The 15,386-nt window shown below is 41.8% G+C and overlaps 1 protein-coding gene across 1 annotated transcript in view; it reads right to left on the reverse strand.

The window, feature by feature from the left end:
* The window catches only part of NUS1 (NUS1 dehydrodolichyl diphosphate synthase subunit), a 28,561-nt gene extending 15,173 nt beyond the window's left edge, over positions 1-13,388 (reverse strand). The window contains exon 1 of the mRNA XM_060115215.1: positions 12,830-13,388. Coding sequence (XP_059971198.1) covers positions 12,830-13,313 — 484 coding nt within the window. The 5' untranslated portion in view covers positions 13,314-13,388. The remainder of the gene's footprint in view (positions 1-12,829) is intronic.
* Between the last annotated feature and the right edge of the window lie 1,998 nt (positions 13,389-15,386).

Below are 15,386 nucleotides of genomic sequence, written 5' to 3' on the forward strand. Positions count from 1 at the left end.
TATTTTGTTCCTAACATTTTCAGTTCATTCAAACATCTAATCTTACCTTGAAGTTCTGTAAGTATCTGAAAATGAACAAATCTAAAAGTTGGCAGCTTATCTTTTAAAGCTAGCTCTCACACACTTATATTACATCAGGTTAAAAAAAAAGAAAGAAACAGTACTGTAAGTGTGAAACTTATATGCACTTAGGGATAAGGCCTAAAAGAGAACAGGTAATATGAGAACAGTAAATATGTAAGGTTGATGGGACAATAGGTGATTTAAAATCATAACTGCTGTAAAGCTGTTTATATTTTTGTTTAAAAACAAAAAACTTGGGCTTCCCTGGTGGCGCAGTGGTTGAGTCTGCCTGCCGATGCAGGGGACACGGGTTCGTGCCCCGGTCCAGGAAGATCCCACATGCCGCGGAGCGGCTAGGCCCGTGAGCCATGGCCGCTAAGGCTGCGCGCCCGGAGCCTGTGCTCTCCACAACGGGAGAGGCCACAACAGTGTACCGCAAAAAAAAAAAAAAAAAACCAACAAAAAAAAACTTAGCCCTTCTTCTTGTTGTTCTATTTCTAATAAAGACATCACTACCTGCTCAGTCAACCAGGCATCCTCCCTACTCTCTAGCATTATCACCACCACCCCCAATGCCCTATTAAGATACTAAGCCCTTTACTCTTCTACAGCAATGTTTCCCTGTACCCATTTCCCTTTGTCCATTGTCCCCACTGTTTCAAGCAATAGTCTTCCTTGTAATATCAGAACCACCTTCTAATGGGTCTTCCTGCCCCTTCTAGCATGGATCACTAGATTAAGTACCAGATTGATCTTCCTAGGGTCCTGGCACATTCCAACTTTATCTTCAATGGCTCCCAAAATGCTTAATGTATCAAGAACAAACTGCTCAGATCAGCATTAACATTCCATCTTACGCTTCCATACTTGGTAGGTAGAAATAATGTATGTTTATGAAATAATTGAAGCTTCCAATTTCTCTACAGTACTCTATCCCCAGCAAATTAGATTGCCTTATACTGTCCCCCCCCAAACACCTGGAGTGACTCCAACCTTCATCCTTTGTTACCTCCCCAGCCCCACACCTATAAAATTCTAATTCTTCACAGGCCAGCTGAAATGTCATTTACCCTCAAGAAAACTCTGAGTCCCCCAGCCAGCTTGAGTCAGGCTCAATTTCTCTTCTGACTTACCTCACCCTCCAAATACCCACATTTTGCTCAAATTCCTTAACAAACCAATATTCTACTTTTTATTAGTTACAGCTTAACTCTCCCCCACCCCACTGTACTGTAGTCTTACTTGTGCACTTGGGTCTTACCCATTTCTTTCCCCCTAAGGCACCTTCCACATAGCAGGAGTTCAACGTTTACTTAAATAAACTGAATTATCAGTGCACAGAGTGCCACCTAACAACAACAAAACCTAAAAGGACATGTCACTGAATGGAATTTTAAAGAAATTTCCAGGAAACTCTCACAATAAAAGGAGACACTTCCTTATTGCATACAGGCAGAAATTCTGTTAAAAAGAAAAACTATTAGAGGCACAAAGTACCTTCTATAAAGAAGACCTCCATAAAGTTATTTTAAACTGAACCTTTGTCTTGGCTTCTTTGGATGAAGACACAAAATTAAAAAGTATAGCTTCTGAGAAGTGCTAAATGCATAAATAAGATAGATTACCAGCAAAATAATTCCCGATACTTCACAGCTTGACCCCCATCCAGAAATCTGATTATACTATACTCTATGGTACTTATCTTATTTCCCATAAGCAATATTCTCAGCTTATAATTTTCTTCAGGATTCAAAGTCTACACATACACACTTCACATCACAAGAAATGCAACAAGTTATAAGAATGCCTTTGACTGAGACAGGCAACTCCTCTGGCAATATCATAATATATTGATATGTGGAAGAGTCTTTTTCCCATATCATAATTCATCTTGTTTGCCTTCACAGAATCTAAACTAAAGCCAAAATGATATAATATCAATAAAAGTAAAGAAACTATAACAAAAGTCATTTTATGCAAAAGGAAGTTGAGATTGTATTCATTTAGAAATAACTAATCTAAGGGAAAAACATTAGCAAATACTCAAATTTTTGAGAAACCTGTATTTTACAGAGTTATATAATAATGAACTGCAAGAGTTATTTTATCCCATCCTTTTACAGATGAGGAAATAGACCCAGAAAGGTCAAGCAATTGTCCCTGGTCAAGAGTCTAAGACTTTGGACTGAAATCCAGGTCTCCTGGCTTCTAATTATTCAGTTCAGTAACTATTTCTAATGCTGATAACCAATGCTAAATCCATCTTACTATTAAATTTTGAATTTCCCTCCCCCAAAAGTTAAACTTCATAAAATAAATAAAGCTGACCCCTTTACAAATGAGCAGAATGTTTTGAAAAAAAACTAAGACTAGAGCTCTCTTTAAAAAGGCTTTTAAGAAGTCACAAGGTAACAGATATTTGAATTCTTTAAGAATGACTTGGCGGCTTCCCTGGTGGTGCAGTGGTTGAGAGTCTGCCTGCCGATGCAGGGGACACGGGTTCGTGCCCCGGTCTGGGAAGATCCCATATGCCGCGGAGCGGCTGGGCCCGTGAGCCATGGCCGCTGGGCCTGCGCATCCGGAGCCTGCGCTGCCACAACAGTGAGAGGCCTGCGTAACGCAAAAAAAAAAAAAAAAAAAAAAAAAAAAAAGAATGACTTGGGAATATAAAATATGTTTTTGCAATAATGACTTAAAGAATTTTACATTATGCTTGTTGCTCTACAACTATATCTCATGCACTCTCAATTTCCCACATGTAAGCTAACTGGAAACATATATAGAAAAGTTACATGAAAGAGCCAAAATTTTTTAAAACACACACATGCACACACCCAGAAAAACCTGAAATTTCCATGAAAGAATAAAATATTATGCTAGGAAAGCTGGACCTCAGAAAGACAACAATGTTTTTGGTGTTTTTGATAAACACTAACTATACCAAATGTAGATTTCTTTTTATATCCTAAGAAATATCCTTTTTTAATTCTAGTATTAAAAACTGTATAAGATGCTCAAAGTTTAGACAATAAGGATATGTCCCCTAACCATCCTTCGTAATAAATTGAATGTCCCTTAATCTTACCATCATAATACAATTATTTCTGGTTTTTAACATCTCCTAGCCTTTGTCCACATGCATGTGTAATCTTGGCATATATGACCATGCAACTTTGTATCCTGCTTTTTTCACTTGTATAACATGTATCCTTCTTTGGTGGTAGTCTCATGATTATTTTAACAATTGCATTATTTAACAATAAAGGTCTCTGAATTCAAAAAACATTCCAAGTACAATGGGAAGCCGTTGGAAGGTTTTTTTTGTTTTTTTTTTTTTTGCGGTATGCGGGCCTCTCACTGTCGTGGCCTCTCCCGTTGCGGAGCACAGGCTCCGGATGCGCAGGCCCAGCGGCCATGGCTCACGGGCCCAGCCGCTCCGCGGCATATGGGATCCTCCCAGATCGGGGCACGAACCCGTATCCCCTGCATCGGCAGGCGGACTCTCAACCACTGCGCCACCAGGGAGGCCCCGTTGGAAGGTTTTATTCAGTTTGAATAGTATTACCAAAAAAGATCACTTTGCTGGTGGGTGAAGAATGGATTATACAGGGGTCAGAACAGATCTGAAGATAAATTAAGAGGCTACTACAGCAATAATCCAGGTGAAAAATAATGAAAACTCAAACTTGGACGTCTACAATGAAGAACCAAAACAAGCGGCAAATTTGGGACATATTCTAGAAGATCAAGATTAGAGGTAGAAGATGATGTAGAAGACTCACATCTAAATTTTTAGCTTTGAGCAGTTGGCTGGAAGGTAGTAGTAGTTTCTGAGATGGGAAAAAAGCTGAGCAAGGCAGGTTTAGGGGGGGAAATTCAAGAGTACTGTTTTGGACATGTTAAGCATTTGAGATGCCTAAAGAAATCAAAGTGGAGATGTTAGGTAGGGTGAGATACAGGAGCCTGGAATTATAGGAGAGAGAAGGACTGGAGATTCAAACCCGAGTGTGAGCATACAGGTGACAGTTAAAGCCAAAGGATTGGAAAAACCATCTGGGACAGGAGTCAGCAAACTACTGCTACTGGAACAGAGTCACACCATTCCTTTATGGCCACTTTCTGACTATATTGGCAAAGTTGAGTATTTGTGACAGGGGCCATACAGCCCACTAAGTCTAAAATATTTACTAGCTGGCCCTTTAAGAAAAAGTTTTCTGACCCCTGATCTAGGAGATAGGGTGAACATCAGAAAGACAAAGGCACACATACAGCACAAAATTCTAGGACATCTCAACTTTTAGAAGTGGAGAAAACAGGCAGACATAAGGCTCAGAAGGAACAGTCAGCAAGATAGGAAGAAATCCAACCACACATGATGTCATGGAAGCCAGGAGAGAAAATATTTCCAAGAGAGTGGAATTAAGTATGTCCTATCCACCAATCAGGTTATATACCTTACTGGGGTCTTTAATAGTTAAAATTACATTTTAGAATTATTTATAAGTTTCAATATTCAGTCTACCTGAACAATCAACTATGTACACATTAACTGGGTAATAACGCCATGATGTAATAGTTTTTTTGAATTAAGGGAACCAAGCAAGAGTTCAATTAAACAAGTATTCAATCAGCAAATCTTACCTGTATCCCTTAAATACTGCTTCTTCTAAAATTTACGTGAACTGAATAATCAATTCTAGAAAATGAGACTTTCAAAATACACGTTTAATATTTCTTTTAGATCTGAAATTTGAACTTTTACGTGATTATTCCTTCCCTTCTATAGAAACAGATTTTTAAAGGAATATCTAACAGCAAGTGTTTATAAGAACAAGGGAAAGGAAGGGAAGAAAAGCGAGATAAACACTGAACCAATCTCTCTGGTTACAAAGCATCTCACCAGCTAAGGAACTAAAGTAATACTTTTTTTGCAAATAAAAGCCCATCGTTCGAAATAGTCTACCTTTCTTCTTTTAAACAAGACACCTAAGTAAGTTATCTGGTGGTTACCCTCATTTAATTCTCTAACAATCCAATTATAACACTATTAGAGGCAACCTTCCGAGAAAAAAACATATACTTATGGAACAATAATTTTAAAAAAATCTACCAATAAAATTTTACATGACTGAAGTAGTCATAATAAATAAATCTTACAAGCCATTAAACAATTATAGGGCTTCCCTGGTGGCGCAGTGGTTGAGAGTCTGCCTGCCGATGCAGGGGACACGGGTTCGTGCCCTGGTCCTGGAAGATCCCACATGCCGCGGAGCGGCTGGGCCTGTGAGCCATGGCCGCTGAGCCTGCGCGTCCGGAGCCTGTGCTCCGCAACGGGAGAAGCCACAACAGTGAAAACAAAACAAAACAAAACAAACAAACAAACAAACAAACAAAAACAATTATATTTCAAGAGGGAGCCCCAGGAGGGCTTCCCTGGTGATGCAGTGATTAAGAATCCACCTGCCAATGGAAGGGACACGGGTTTGAGCCCTGGTCCGGGAAGATCCCACATGCCGCGGAGCAACTAAGCCCGTGCACCACAACTACTGAGCCTGCGCTCTAAAGCCCATGAGCCACAGCTACCGAAGCCCGCGTGCCTAGAGCCTGTGCTCCGTAACAAGAGAAGCCACCGCAATGAGAAGACCGCGCACTGCAACAGAAGAGTAGCCCCCACTCACGGCAACTAGAGAAAGACCGTGCGCAGCAACGAAGACCCAATGCAGCCAAAAATAAATAAATAAAATACATAAGTTAAAAGAGAGAGAGAGAGAGAGAGAGAGCCCCAAGATACCTCACAGAACAATTATACTGGAATGAGCATGTTGTACTAAGAAAGATATGCGTGATGGTGGCACAGCATACGGGAAGGAGCGCTGGCTAAGTTTTAAGTCCCAGTTCTTTAGCAAGAGAGATGTGTAAAATAAACTAGCCAAGTGGGCTTTCTCAGCCTCTGCTCACCTGACAAGGAAACAGTTCAGTACAGAGCAGGAGCTCCATAAAATTAAATGTAGTTGATCAAAAAAGTCAAGTGTGTCCTACAACTCAAAGGATGAACGTTTATATTAGTAGTATGAAGAAAATTCTATTTACCTTTAAATATCTTTTACAAATTATTTCTACTACCTCTAGATAGGTACCCACTTTACCAAGACTTTAAGATGACACAACATAATCAGGAAGAGTACTAACATGACTGTACTGTGGTTACATTCTCTTCTCAGTGGAAGTCAGTACAGCATAAGGCTTAAGTACCAAAGCTTTGGAATAAAATCTGATTCAAATTCTAGATCTGCCCCTTCCTATATATGGGTTCTTGGTTTTCTAAGTCTCAGTTTCTTGACTGCTAAAAGTGCTAAGGATTTAATTCACTTCTTTGCATAGCATCTAGTGCATAGTAAGAGCGCAACAAAGAGTAATTATTACTATTAAGGAAAGGTTTATTTTCATATATAAATCCAGTACGGTTAAATAGAAAGGTATTCAGAGAATGAGGTCAGTTCAAAAGCAGGATAGAGCTTTTCAAAGACGAAGCAAAACTGGGGATGGAACAGTCAAGAGAGGCTACTTAGCAGGTAATAGTGAGAATGATGTACAGGATCTACTGATAGCTTTTGACAGGTAGCTAGCCCTTTGGTAGAAAAAGGGAAGAGGACACCCCAGGATGTTAAGATAAATGTGAAATTCTGTATATTTTTGAAATGTACTATACAAAGGTGAAGATTAGAAATAGAATGTCCCCTTACATGAGTTTCCACATGAGGGAAGACAAGTACTCTAGTGTGTATTGTTTGTATATCAAATCTAATCACATTTATATTTAGACTTTCAACACTTCTGGCAACTCTGTATTTCAGCGTAAGGAGAATAAAATTATATTTCCCAACAGCATCTGTGTCAGTGTGCCAAATAAGTAAACCAGGGCAAACTATGTTCATTTCCCCCCACTATTTTAATTAAGGCTTCTGGGTACTGGTGTTGGGAAACAAATTACAACTCGGTTCATCATTCTTATCTAAAAGAAATGCAGCCCCTTCTTCCAATTCAAGGAATATATACTGACCTACTCATTACATGCAAACACCAAGCTACAATCTGTAGGTGAAGCAACAATGAGGACAGCTAGCATCTGCAAAGCTTACAATCTAGTAAGAAAGTTCGGGCACATATACATACGACTACTACTTCACAAAATGGAGAATGGAAGTACCTTTAAAGATGTACAATATTTAAGGAGATTCAAGCACAGAGCAAGACTAGGAATGGAATAGCCGAGAGAGACTACCTAAGAGGTGATAGTTTGGATAGACTTAAAAGGATCAATGATAGCCTTTTGACAGCTAGAAGCCATTTGCCAAAAAAAGGAGAAAAGGACCCTCCAGAAGGAGGGAACATCAAGTAACCTAATTATGGATGCAGCAAAAGGCATATAAAATAGTGAGAAATATGTTGAGAAGGCTGGGAGTACACAGGGCAGATCTTTTTAATGCTAGTGTAAGAAATCTGAATCCAAAAACCATTTCCTACGATACCTAGTATAGATTTACAACTATGGAAATAACACTAAAAAGAGCAACACAAAAGATTTGTTTTGTTGCTGAATTCTCACATAGAAGGCAATGCCTTACTCTGGATCACTCCAATTTACAGTAATATTAAGTAATAATTAACTGCAGCACTATTTACAACAGCCAAGACATGGAAGCAACCTAAATGTCCATGGACAGAGGAATGGATAAAGAATATATAGTACATATATACAATGGAATATTGCTCAGCTATTAAAAAAGAATGAAATAATGCCATTTGCAGCAACATGGATGGACCTAGAGATTGTCATACTGAGTGAAGTCAGTCAGAGAAAGACAAATATCATATGATTGCTTATATGTGGAATCTACAAAAATGGTACAAATGAACTTATTTACAAAACAGAAATAAAGTCACAGATGTAGAAAACAAACTTATGGTTACGGGCGGGGGGAAGGGTGGGGGAGGGATAAATTAGGAGATTGACATATACACACTACTATATATAAAATAATAAGGACATATTGTATAGCACAGGGAACTCTACTCAGTACTCTGTAATGACTTATATGAGAAAAGAATCTGAAAAAGAGTGGATATATGTATATGTATAACAGATTCCCTTTGCTGTAGAGCAGATACTAACACAACATTATAAATCAACTATACTCCAAAAAATTAATTAAAAAATAAAATAAAATAGAAAGAAAAAAGTAATATTAAGTAATAATTAATATTAAGACCCACCCAAGATTATCTTCACTTATGAAAAGGAACATGAAGGATGAATGAATAATTTGATGTAATACAAGTAGTAGGGTATCCTTTCATTTGTGTTAGGGTCAAACTTCAATGTGCAAATGTAGGGCTTCCCTGGTGGCGCAGTGGTTGAGAATCTGCCTGCCAATGCAGGGGACACGGGTTCAAGCCCTGGTTTGGGAAGATCCCACATGCCGTGGAGCAACTAGGCCCGTGAGCCACAATTACTGAGCCTGCGCGTCTGGAGCCTGTGCTCCACAACAAGAGAGGCCACAATAGTGAGAGGCCCGCGCACCGCGATGAAGAGTGGCCCCCACTTGCCACAACTAGAGAAAGCCCTCACACAGAAATGAAGACCCAACACAGCCATAAATACATAAATAAATAACATTTAAAAACAAACAAAAAAAAAACTGTAAAAAAAAAAAAAGGTTCCTGTTCTAAAAAAAAAAATGTGCAAATGTATCATATAAGTAGCTTAATAAAAATAGAGATGCTCAGGTCCCACTCCCCTAATTTGGTCTGTTCAATAACTGTGCTGAATCTGTATTTTTTATAAACACCCCCAATGACTCATTCACAGATGGTCCACAGACCATGTTTTGAAAACTGCTGCCCTACAGCAAGGTTTTCAGCATGGCACCAATACAGCTGAGCAACATGAACAGGTTCCATCACTGAAGATAATAATGTATCTGTAGGTAACTTGGATCTAGGCGTACTTCAAGTGAACCCAGGCAAGCATAACACCCCTAAGGCTACAACACCAAAAGCCCCAAACTCGAATTTTTGTACCAGCCCAATTATGGTCTTAAATTATAATAATGTAGACAAAATAGCCAAATCTCCCTTCTAGAATTCTGAGCTCAAGAAACGCCTGAGAAAACAACTCCAATTTCTGACAGATGAAATTATTACTTACAGAAATTCTTGATTATAATCAAGAAAGAGTGCAGGTAGATGAAAATGAAAAGATCAGTCTGTTGGCAGAGTCAAACCAAGGTAAATATCAGTGGATTTTTTTTTAGTGTAAGAATTAAATATAATCTAAATCCAACTATAATTAGAATGAACACTGATTTAAATACAAATTTGGGAGGTTAAGGGGTACAAGACAGGGGAAAATGGAAGGTGGTACAGTAGCTCATCTCCTAGATGGCTGCCACCAGCCCCAGCCCCAACTCCTGCTGCATAAGCCATTTTCTCATCGAAAGGTAAAGTCTACCTCTCCATTTTTGTGATTTGGGGCAGACCTGTGACTTCTCAGACCAAGAGAATACAGCAGAAGTAACACTGTATGATCTCCTAAGCTAGGTCATAAGAAGTCTTGCAGCTTTGACCTTTGGCTAATTCTTTGGGAACGCCTATAAAAGAAGTATGACTACCCCAAGGCCACTATTAAATGAGGAAACTTAAGCTAGCCGTGTGAAGACAGATGACCAACCTGTCCGCATCTATTCCAGCCATCACAAACCAGGCACTAGATGTATGATAAGAAGCCTTTATGTCCCAGCTGCTACCTGACTGTAACCTTGTGAGTAGAACCAACCCCAAGGAAGAACTGTCCACCTGAACCGAGTCAACTCATACACTGTTTTAAAACACTATGCTTTGGAGTAGGCTACAAAGCTACAGATAACCAGAACAGGTGGCCAAGCCTTCATCCTACTTCATTTCTCAACCTTTCATTATGTAAACTTACCTATTATATTTACTGATCCCAACACACTGCTCGATGCTGTTGTTCAATCTACTCTAATGGGAATGCTGCCAATGGGGAATTCCCCATTCTCTCTCTCTTTCTCTCTGTCACACACACGCACACACAAAGAACACTGTACTGATTATGCTAATCCAAATTCTACCTATTTTTGCAAGGCCCATCTCAGATGTCACCTCCTATGGACATATGGAGGTTACCTTGCTCCTCAGGGATTTTTCTCTTTTTTTCTCCTTAAAGTCTCTTCCATTCACTAGCATTTATATATTAGCTTGCATTAATTTTTAGTAACTATCCCTAACTTGAGTATAAACTCTTTGAGACAATTTCTTCTACTTCTTTGTATCCCAGTAGGTACTCAATAAATTGACGTTTAAGAGTATGTCAATAGGATTTTTAAAATCAGTTAAATATTTACATAGAAATAGGTTTAAGTGAAAGTGTGGGAAAACCGAATATAGCTTAAGTATTTACAGTTCCCCTGAAAAAGGAATAATTTTTCTCACATATCCACATGGCTTGATCACTCTTTCAGGTCTACTCAAAAGTCATGGAAAGTCACGGAGGCTTTCTTTGGCCACTCTATTTAAAACTGCACCCCCTACTCCACCACTGACTTTCAACATTCCTCTCCACGTCCCCTGCTTTATTTTTCCTGTTTGCTTTTATGATCTAATACATTTTACTCATTTATAATATTTGTCAGACTTCCACTAAAATGTAAGTTCCATGAGAGTAGGAATTTTTGCCTGTTTTTTTTCACTGGGGCACTCTCATGCCTAGAACAGTATCTGGTACTTAACACACACCCAATCTGTCACCTGTTAAATGAACAAATCAATCAGTCAAAACCAAGGATGAGTAAATTGAAAGCCTCTTATTTCAAACAATGAAATTAACCTTAATCCCTTAAAAAATAATTGAAATTGCTTTTCCAGTAGACACAAAATGCTCTTGAGTCCATGCACTGAAAATGCTCCGTACAACTCCTTTTGCTTAGCTTGACTTCTTCCTTTTCATTACCAATCATTTTTCTTTTAGTGAATATGACACAGGCTATTTCTGAATCACTTCAGCAATTTAAGAACAGGAATTGCCAGAACAAGGAAGTGTGGCAATATTATAATCTGCGTTCGTAGGCAGCCACCAATTTAAACTATTCAACTATTCATTTTCCTTCTCTACTAGAAGGTAAAGGTACTTGCTTTAAAAGAATGCCCTGGATATAAGTGACTCACTTAAAGTGAATTCACCACATTGCTCAACAGCTTTAATTAATTTCCGTTTCTGCTTCACTTACTTTTTTTTCCCCCAACGTTTCTGCTGCATTGCTTAAGCAAAGAGTGCATCGTCTTATAACAGTCTTGTGATTTCTACTGTCCTGGCAAGCTCCATAAAATGTCAGCTCCTGAGTATATTAAACTTTACCTTTCAGGGTAAATTTTCATTTGATGATAACAGGCTATGAGTCACCATATTCCTTGCTGGCTGCAAGGAAGGCAATCAGTCAACCAAAGATTACTCTAATAGCCTGCAAGAGGTGCTGTCTGACCTCAACCTAACCTTTCTGACAAAATGTCACACTTAAACCTGCCTGTCTAACAAAGACTTAAAGATTAAAAATCAAGTTGTAGCTTCTGTGAGCATACCAGTAATTTAAGGTACTGAACAGAGCCTAAAACACTAGTTTTCTTTCCTTCATACCAATACTCCTAAATCATTCTTACCTTTAAGGAAATACCATTACTTTCAGGATTTGACTGAAACCCAAACATGACATCTAGAGCCTTCCCCAACCTGATCTCCTATTCATTCTTCAACATCCGGCTTAAACGCCATCTCCTCTGGAGGAACTTCTCAAGTTTCTCCAATGAGAATTTCTCTTCCCCCTTCTCACAGCAGTTACTAACTCCCAACATTTATTGCTACCCATGCCACTCATGTGAGTGTGTCTACCCTCCACCCCACAAGCCTGAGAATCCATGAAATTAAATGTAAACATCCAAGGAATATGCCTAGCACTGTGCTTTAGGTTTGTAGCTACGCGAACAATGTTGAAGTCTTGTACCTATAAAAATTCCCTACAGTGAAAATTTCCTCAACCAAAACTTATGGGAGGACAAGTACTGTGTTGGCCCCTGAGGATTAAGGATCGCACAACATCCTAGACTTCCGAAGACAGACGGTGACCACTTTCCTTTCTGTCTATCCAGTCTCTCACGTACTCTTCATAAACTCACTTCAAATGCCACCTGTCCCCAACCACTTAGCTTATGCATAAATCCTCCACAGCCTGCTGTGACTTAAGAACAGTGCCTTGAGCCTCTCTGAAGAACCACTGCGGTGTAACAAAAAGGTAAATCTGTGGAAAGGCACAGACTGGCTAAAATTTCAATCCTCCTATTACTACCTCTCTAACTTTGGACAAATCAATGAATGTTGTTATCTCAGCTCCCTCATTTGTGAAACAAGGGTACAGAAACATCAGCCACCTTAGTGGGACATTATAACGAATAAGAAATATTTTTAAATATGTAGAAGGCGACTGAACCGAATTCAGGAACTTAGTAGGTGTCCAATTAAGCCTATCTCCCTTCCTCGAAAGCGCCAGCACCATAATTTGCACTTAAGGGCCTCCGGACGAGGTAACTCGCGGAGCCGGGATGGCTGTGCCGAGCGACGCGCCCCGGGGCCACCTGCCCGATGCGCGGTACCCGCGGCCGGAGATGCCTCGGCCGCCCTACCCGCTCCCGGTCTCACCTTGGTGGTCGTAGACGCTAATGTAAGAAATGCCCACGGCCATACACCACACCACGAGGCTTGCGATGTCCGAGAAGCTGGGCTCCTGCTCCTCCTCGGTGACCACCAGGCCCATGTGCACAGGCAGTTTCTCCAGGGAACGGCCGTCCGCGCGCCAGCGTAGCCGCGGGTGGGCGGCGGCCGGGGTCGGCCCCCCGCGCGGATGCCGGTGGTGACGGCGGTTCCTGCCGTTCCTGCCGACAACCAGGAGCTTGGGGAGCGTGAAGCCGAGCGGCGCTAGGACCGCGGCGGAGGCGGCCCGACAGCAGCGCCGCCAGATCCAGTTCCAGGTACCGAACCGAACACGGAGCCAGGAGGTGAGCGTGCGGTGCAGGCAGAGCAGAGCGTGCAGCACCCGCCACACCAGCTCGTACAGCCCCGTCATACTCTCGTGGCGCCCGGGCGCCCTCCTCTCTCCTACACCCGCGGCGCGACCGCTTCTCATCCGGCCCTGCAGCCGGCGCGGGCCATCTCTCCGCGTTCTCCCGCCCCCCGCACCCGAACCCCTTTCTACTGCCAACACCTCACCTCGCCCCCGCCGCCATCTTCCTCTTGCCTCGGCAGCCGCGCCCCCGCTAGTACATGGACAGTTCTAATTGGTCGACGTGGAACTCTGACGCGGCCTTTGGGTCCGAGGATGTGGCCTAGCCCGCGGGGAGGGACGGCGTGCGGCTGCGAACTAGCTGGGCCGGAGGCCGAGCGCGCCCCCTGGTCGCGTGGAGGGCGAAGAGCAGACGCCGGCAACACCCGGAGCAGGACGTCAGTCAGGCGCGCGTCTTCTTGGTTAGAATGGGCGATTCCAGGGAACCCGCGTCCCTCGGATCCTGGGCATCTTAAACGGTCTGTCTCTTCTCATAGTCCCCCCAGAAACGGCTTCCAAAGAGCAAAAATGGCCCAAGTGGATTGGAAATTACAAATGGCAGAAGGAACCTAGGGGTAGAAAGTAGCCCTCAGCATGTGTTGGGGGTCAACCAAGGGTTGCCAGAAGGAAGTACCTTCAGAGGCGGAAGTGTGCCCCGTAGAGAGGTATGTACTTCGGTCAAATCTTCTAGCCGAGGCTAATTCTTCCAAGAGTGGCAATGAGGATATTTAGTAATGTTCCTGAAACACAATGATTTCTGCCTACGTCATTCGTTCATTGCTTAGTTCGTAAAAGAGAGGCTACATCGCCTGGCGCTCCAGTCACTGCATTCATTCATTCATTCGTTCATTCAGCGATTATTAACGACCAACACGATTGACCTCAGTCACCACCTCTATTTGATGTAAACTGCCCATACTGCGGTATCATCCCCTTCACACAGCCAATCGGGACTCCAAAGTGGTCCTCCAGGCCAGTTCTGTACTTCCCTGCAGCAGTTCTGTACCATTTTTGCCCCTTTTGCACAAGATCTTCCCTTCTCCCGAATTCCTGTTTCCCAACTAGGTATTGCCCAAATCCCGACCCATTTCTCAAGGTTCATCCTATATGCCACCTCCTCAATATAACTTCCCCGATTCCCTAACCTGAAGTTCTCACTCCCTCCTTGTAAATCCACGGCTCCTCATAAATTTCATGGCTCTATTTATAGTACTTCTCACCTTCCTAAATATGTGAGTCTGTATATATAATATTATTACGTGTTATATATTATACATTTTATTATATGTACATATACATAACCTATATATGAAATTGCAATTTTTTGTGATACCTACCTAATCCTTGTTTTTTCAGGCCCCCTTTTTCCACTGGGAAACATCTGTTAACACCTTGGCTCCATGCCTTCATGTTTCAATCACTGTCACTTTTTCAACTAGTCTCCTTTTCATTTCTAAGACTCACTTCACTTTATTTTAAAACTTGAATCTCATGTTCGTCTCAAAATTTTCCTCCCTTTGGCAGCTCAGCCCGAGGAAGTGAGGGCTGGGCAACAGGCACCCCCTTCACACTCTTTGACCTCCCTCGGTCTCCTCTGCACCTGCTCCTCCGGTGATGGGCAGAGAAGAGGGGAGTGGGGAAAGGCCATGACCAGGAAAACCTGTAGTCTTCTTCCTCACTGGCCATTGCTGTTGCTTATGGGACTCCAGGATGCCCTGCTAAGGAAGCTCCCCGGGCACCAGCGTCCCTTTGAAATTTGGCTACATATTCCACAGGGCACCCCCGCACCCCCAGGTGACACCCTGCCACATTTCTCTGCTATCCTCACCTTTTTGTCCCACTGTTTGCCTCTTCTGCCATGATTAGAGGCATCAATCTCATCTCCCCATGGCCAACTCAGGTGTGAAGGCACATGCAGACTGCAACTTTTCTACTTCTTTGAATTGAAAACTTAAGCAAACCATCTCCATCTGACAGACTCTACCACCACCCCCAGTATGCAGATCCTGGCATCTCTCCTATTGTTTGTTTGTTTGTTTGTTTCCTCCTAGAAAGCCAGAGGTGGGTTAGCAGGTCTCCTGGCTTAAGGGATGTTCAGCCTCCTAAGAGGAGGTGGGAAAAGATGGGGGCCCATTTCTCTCCTTTGGCACCTTTCAG

The sequence above is a fragment of the Mesoplodon densirostris genome, chromosome 12, assembly GCF_025265405.1.
Source record: "Mesoplodon densirostris isolate mMesDen1 chromosome 12, mMesDen1 primary haplotype, whole genome shotgun sequence".
NCBI classification, from domain to species: Eukaryota; Metazoa; Chordata; class Mammalia; order Artiodactyla; family Ziphiidae; genus Mesoplodon; species Mesoplodon densirostris.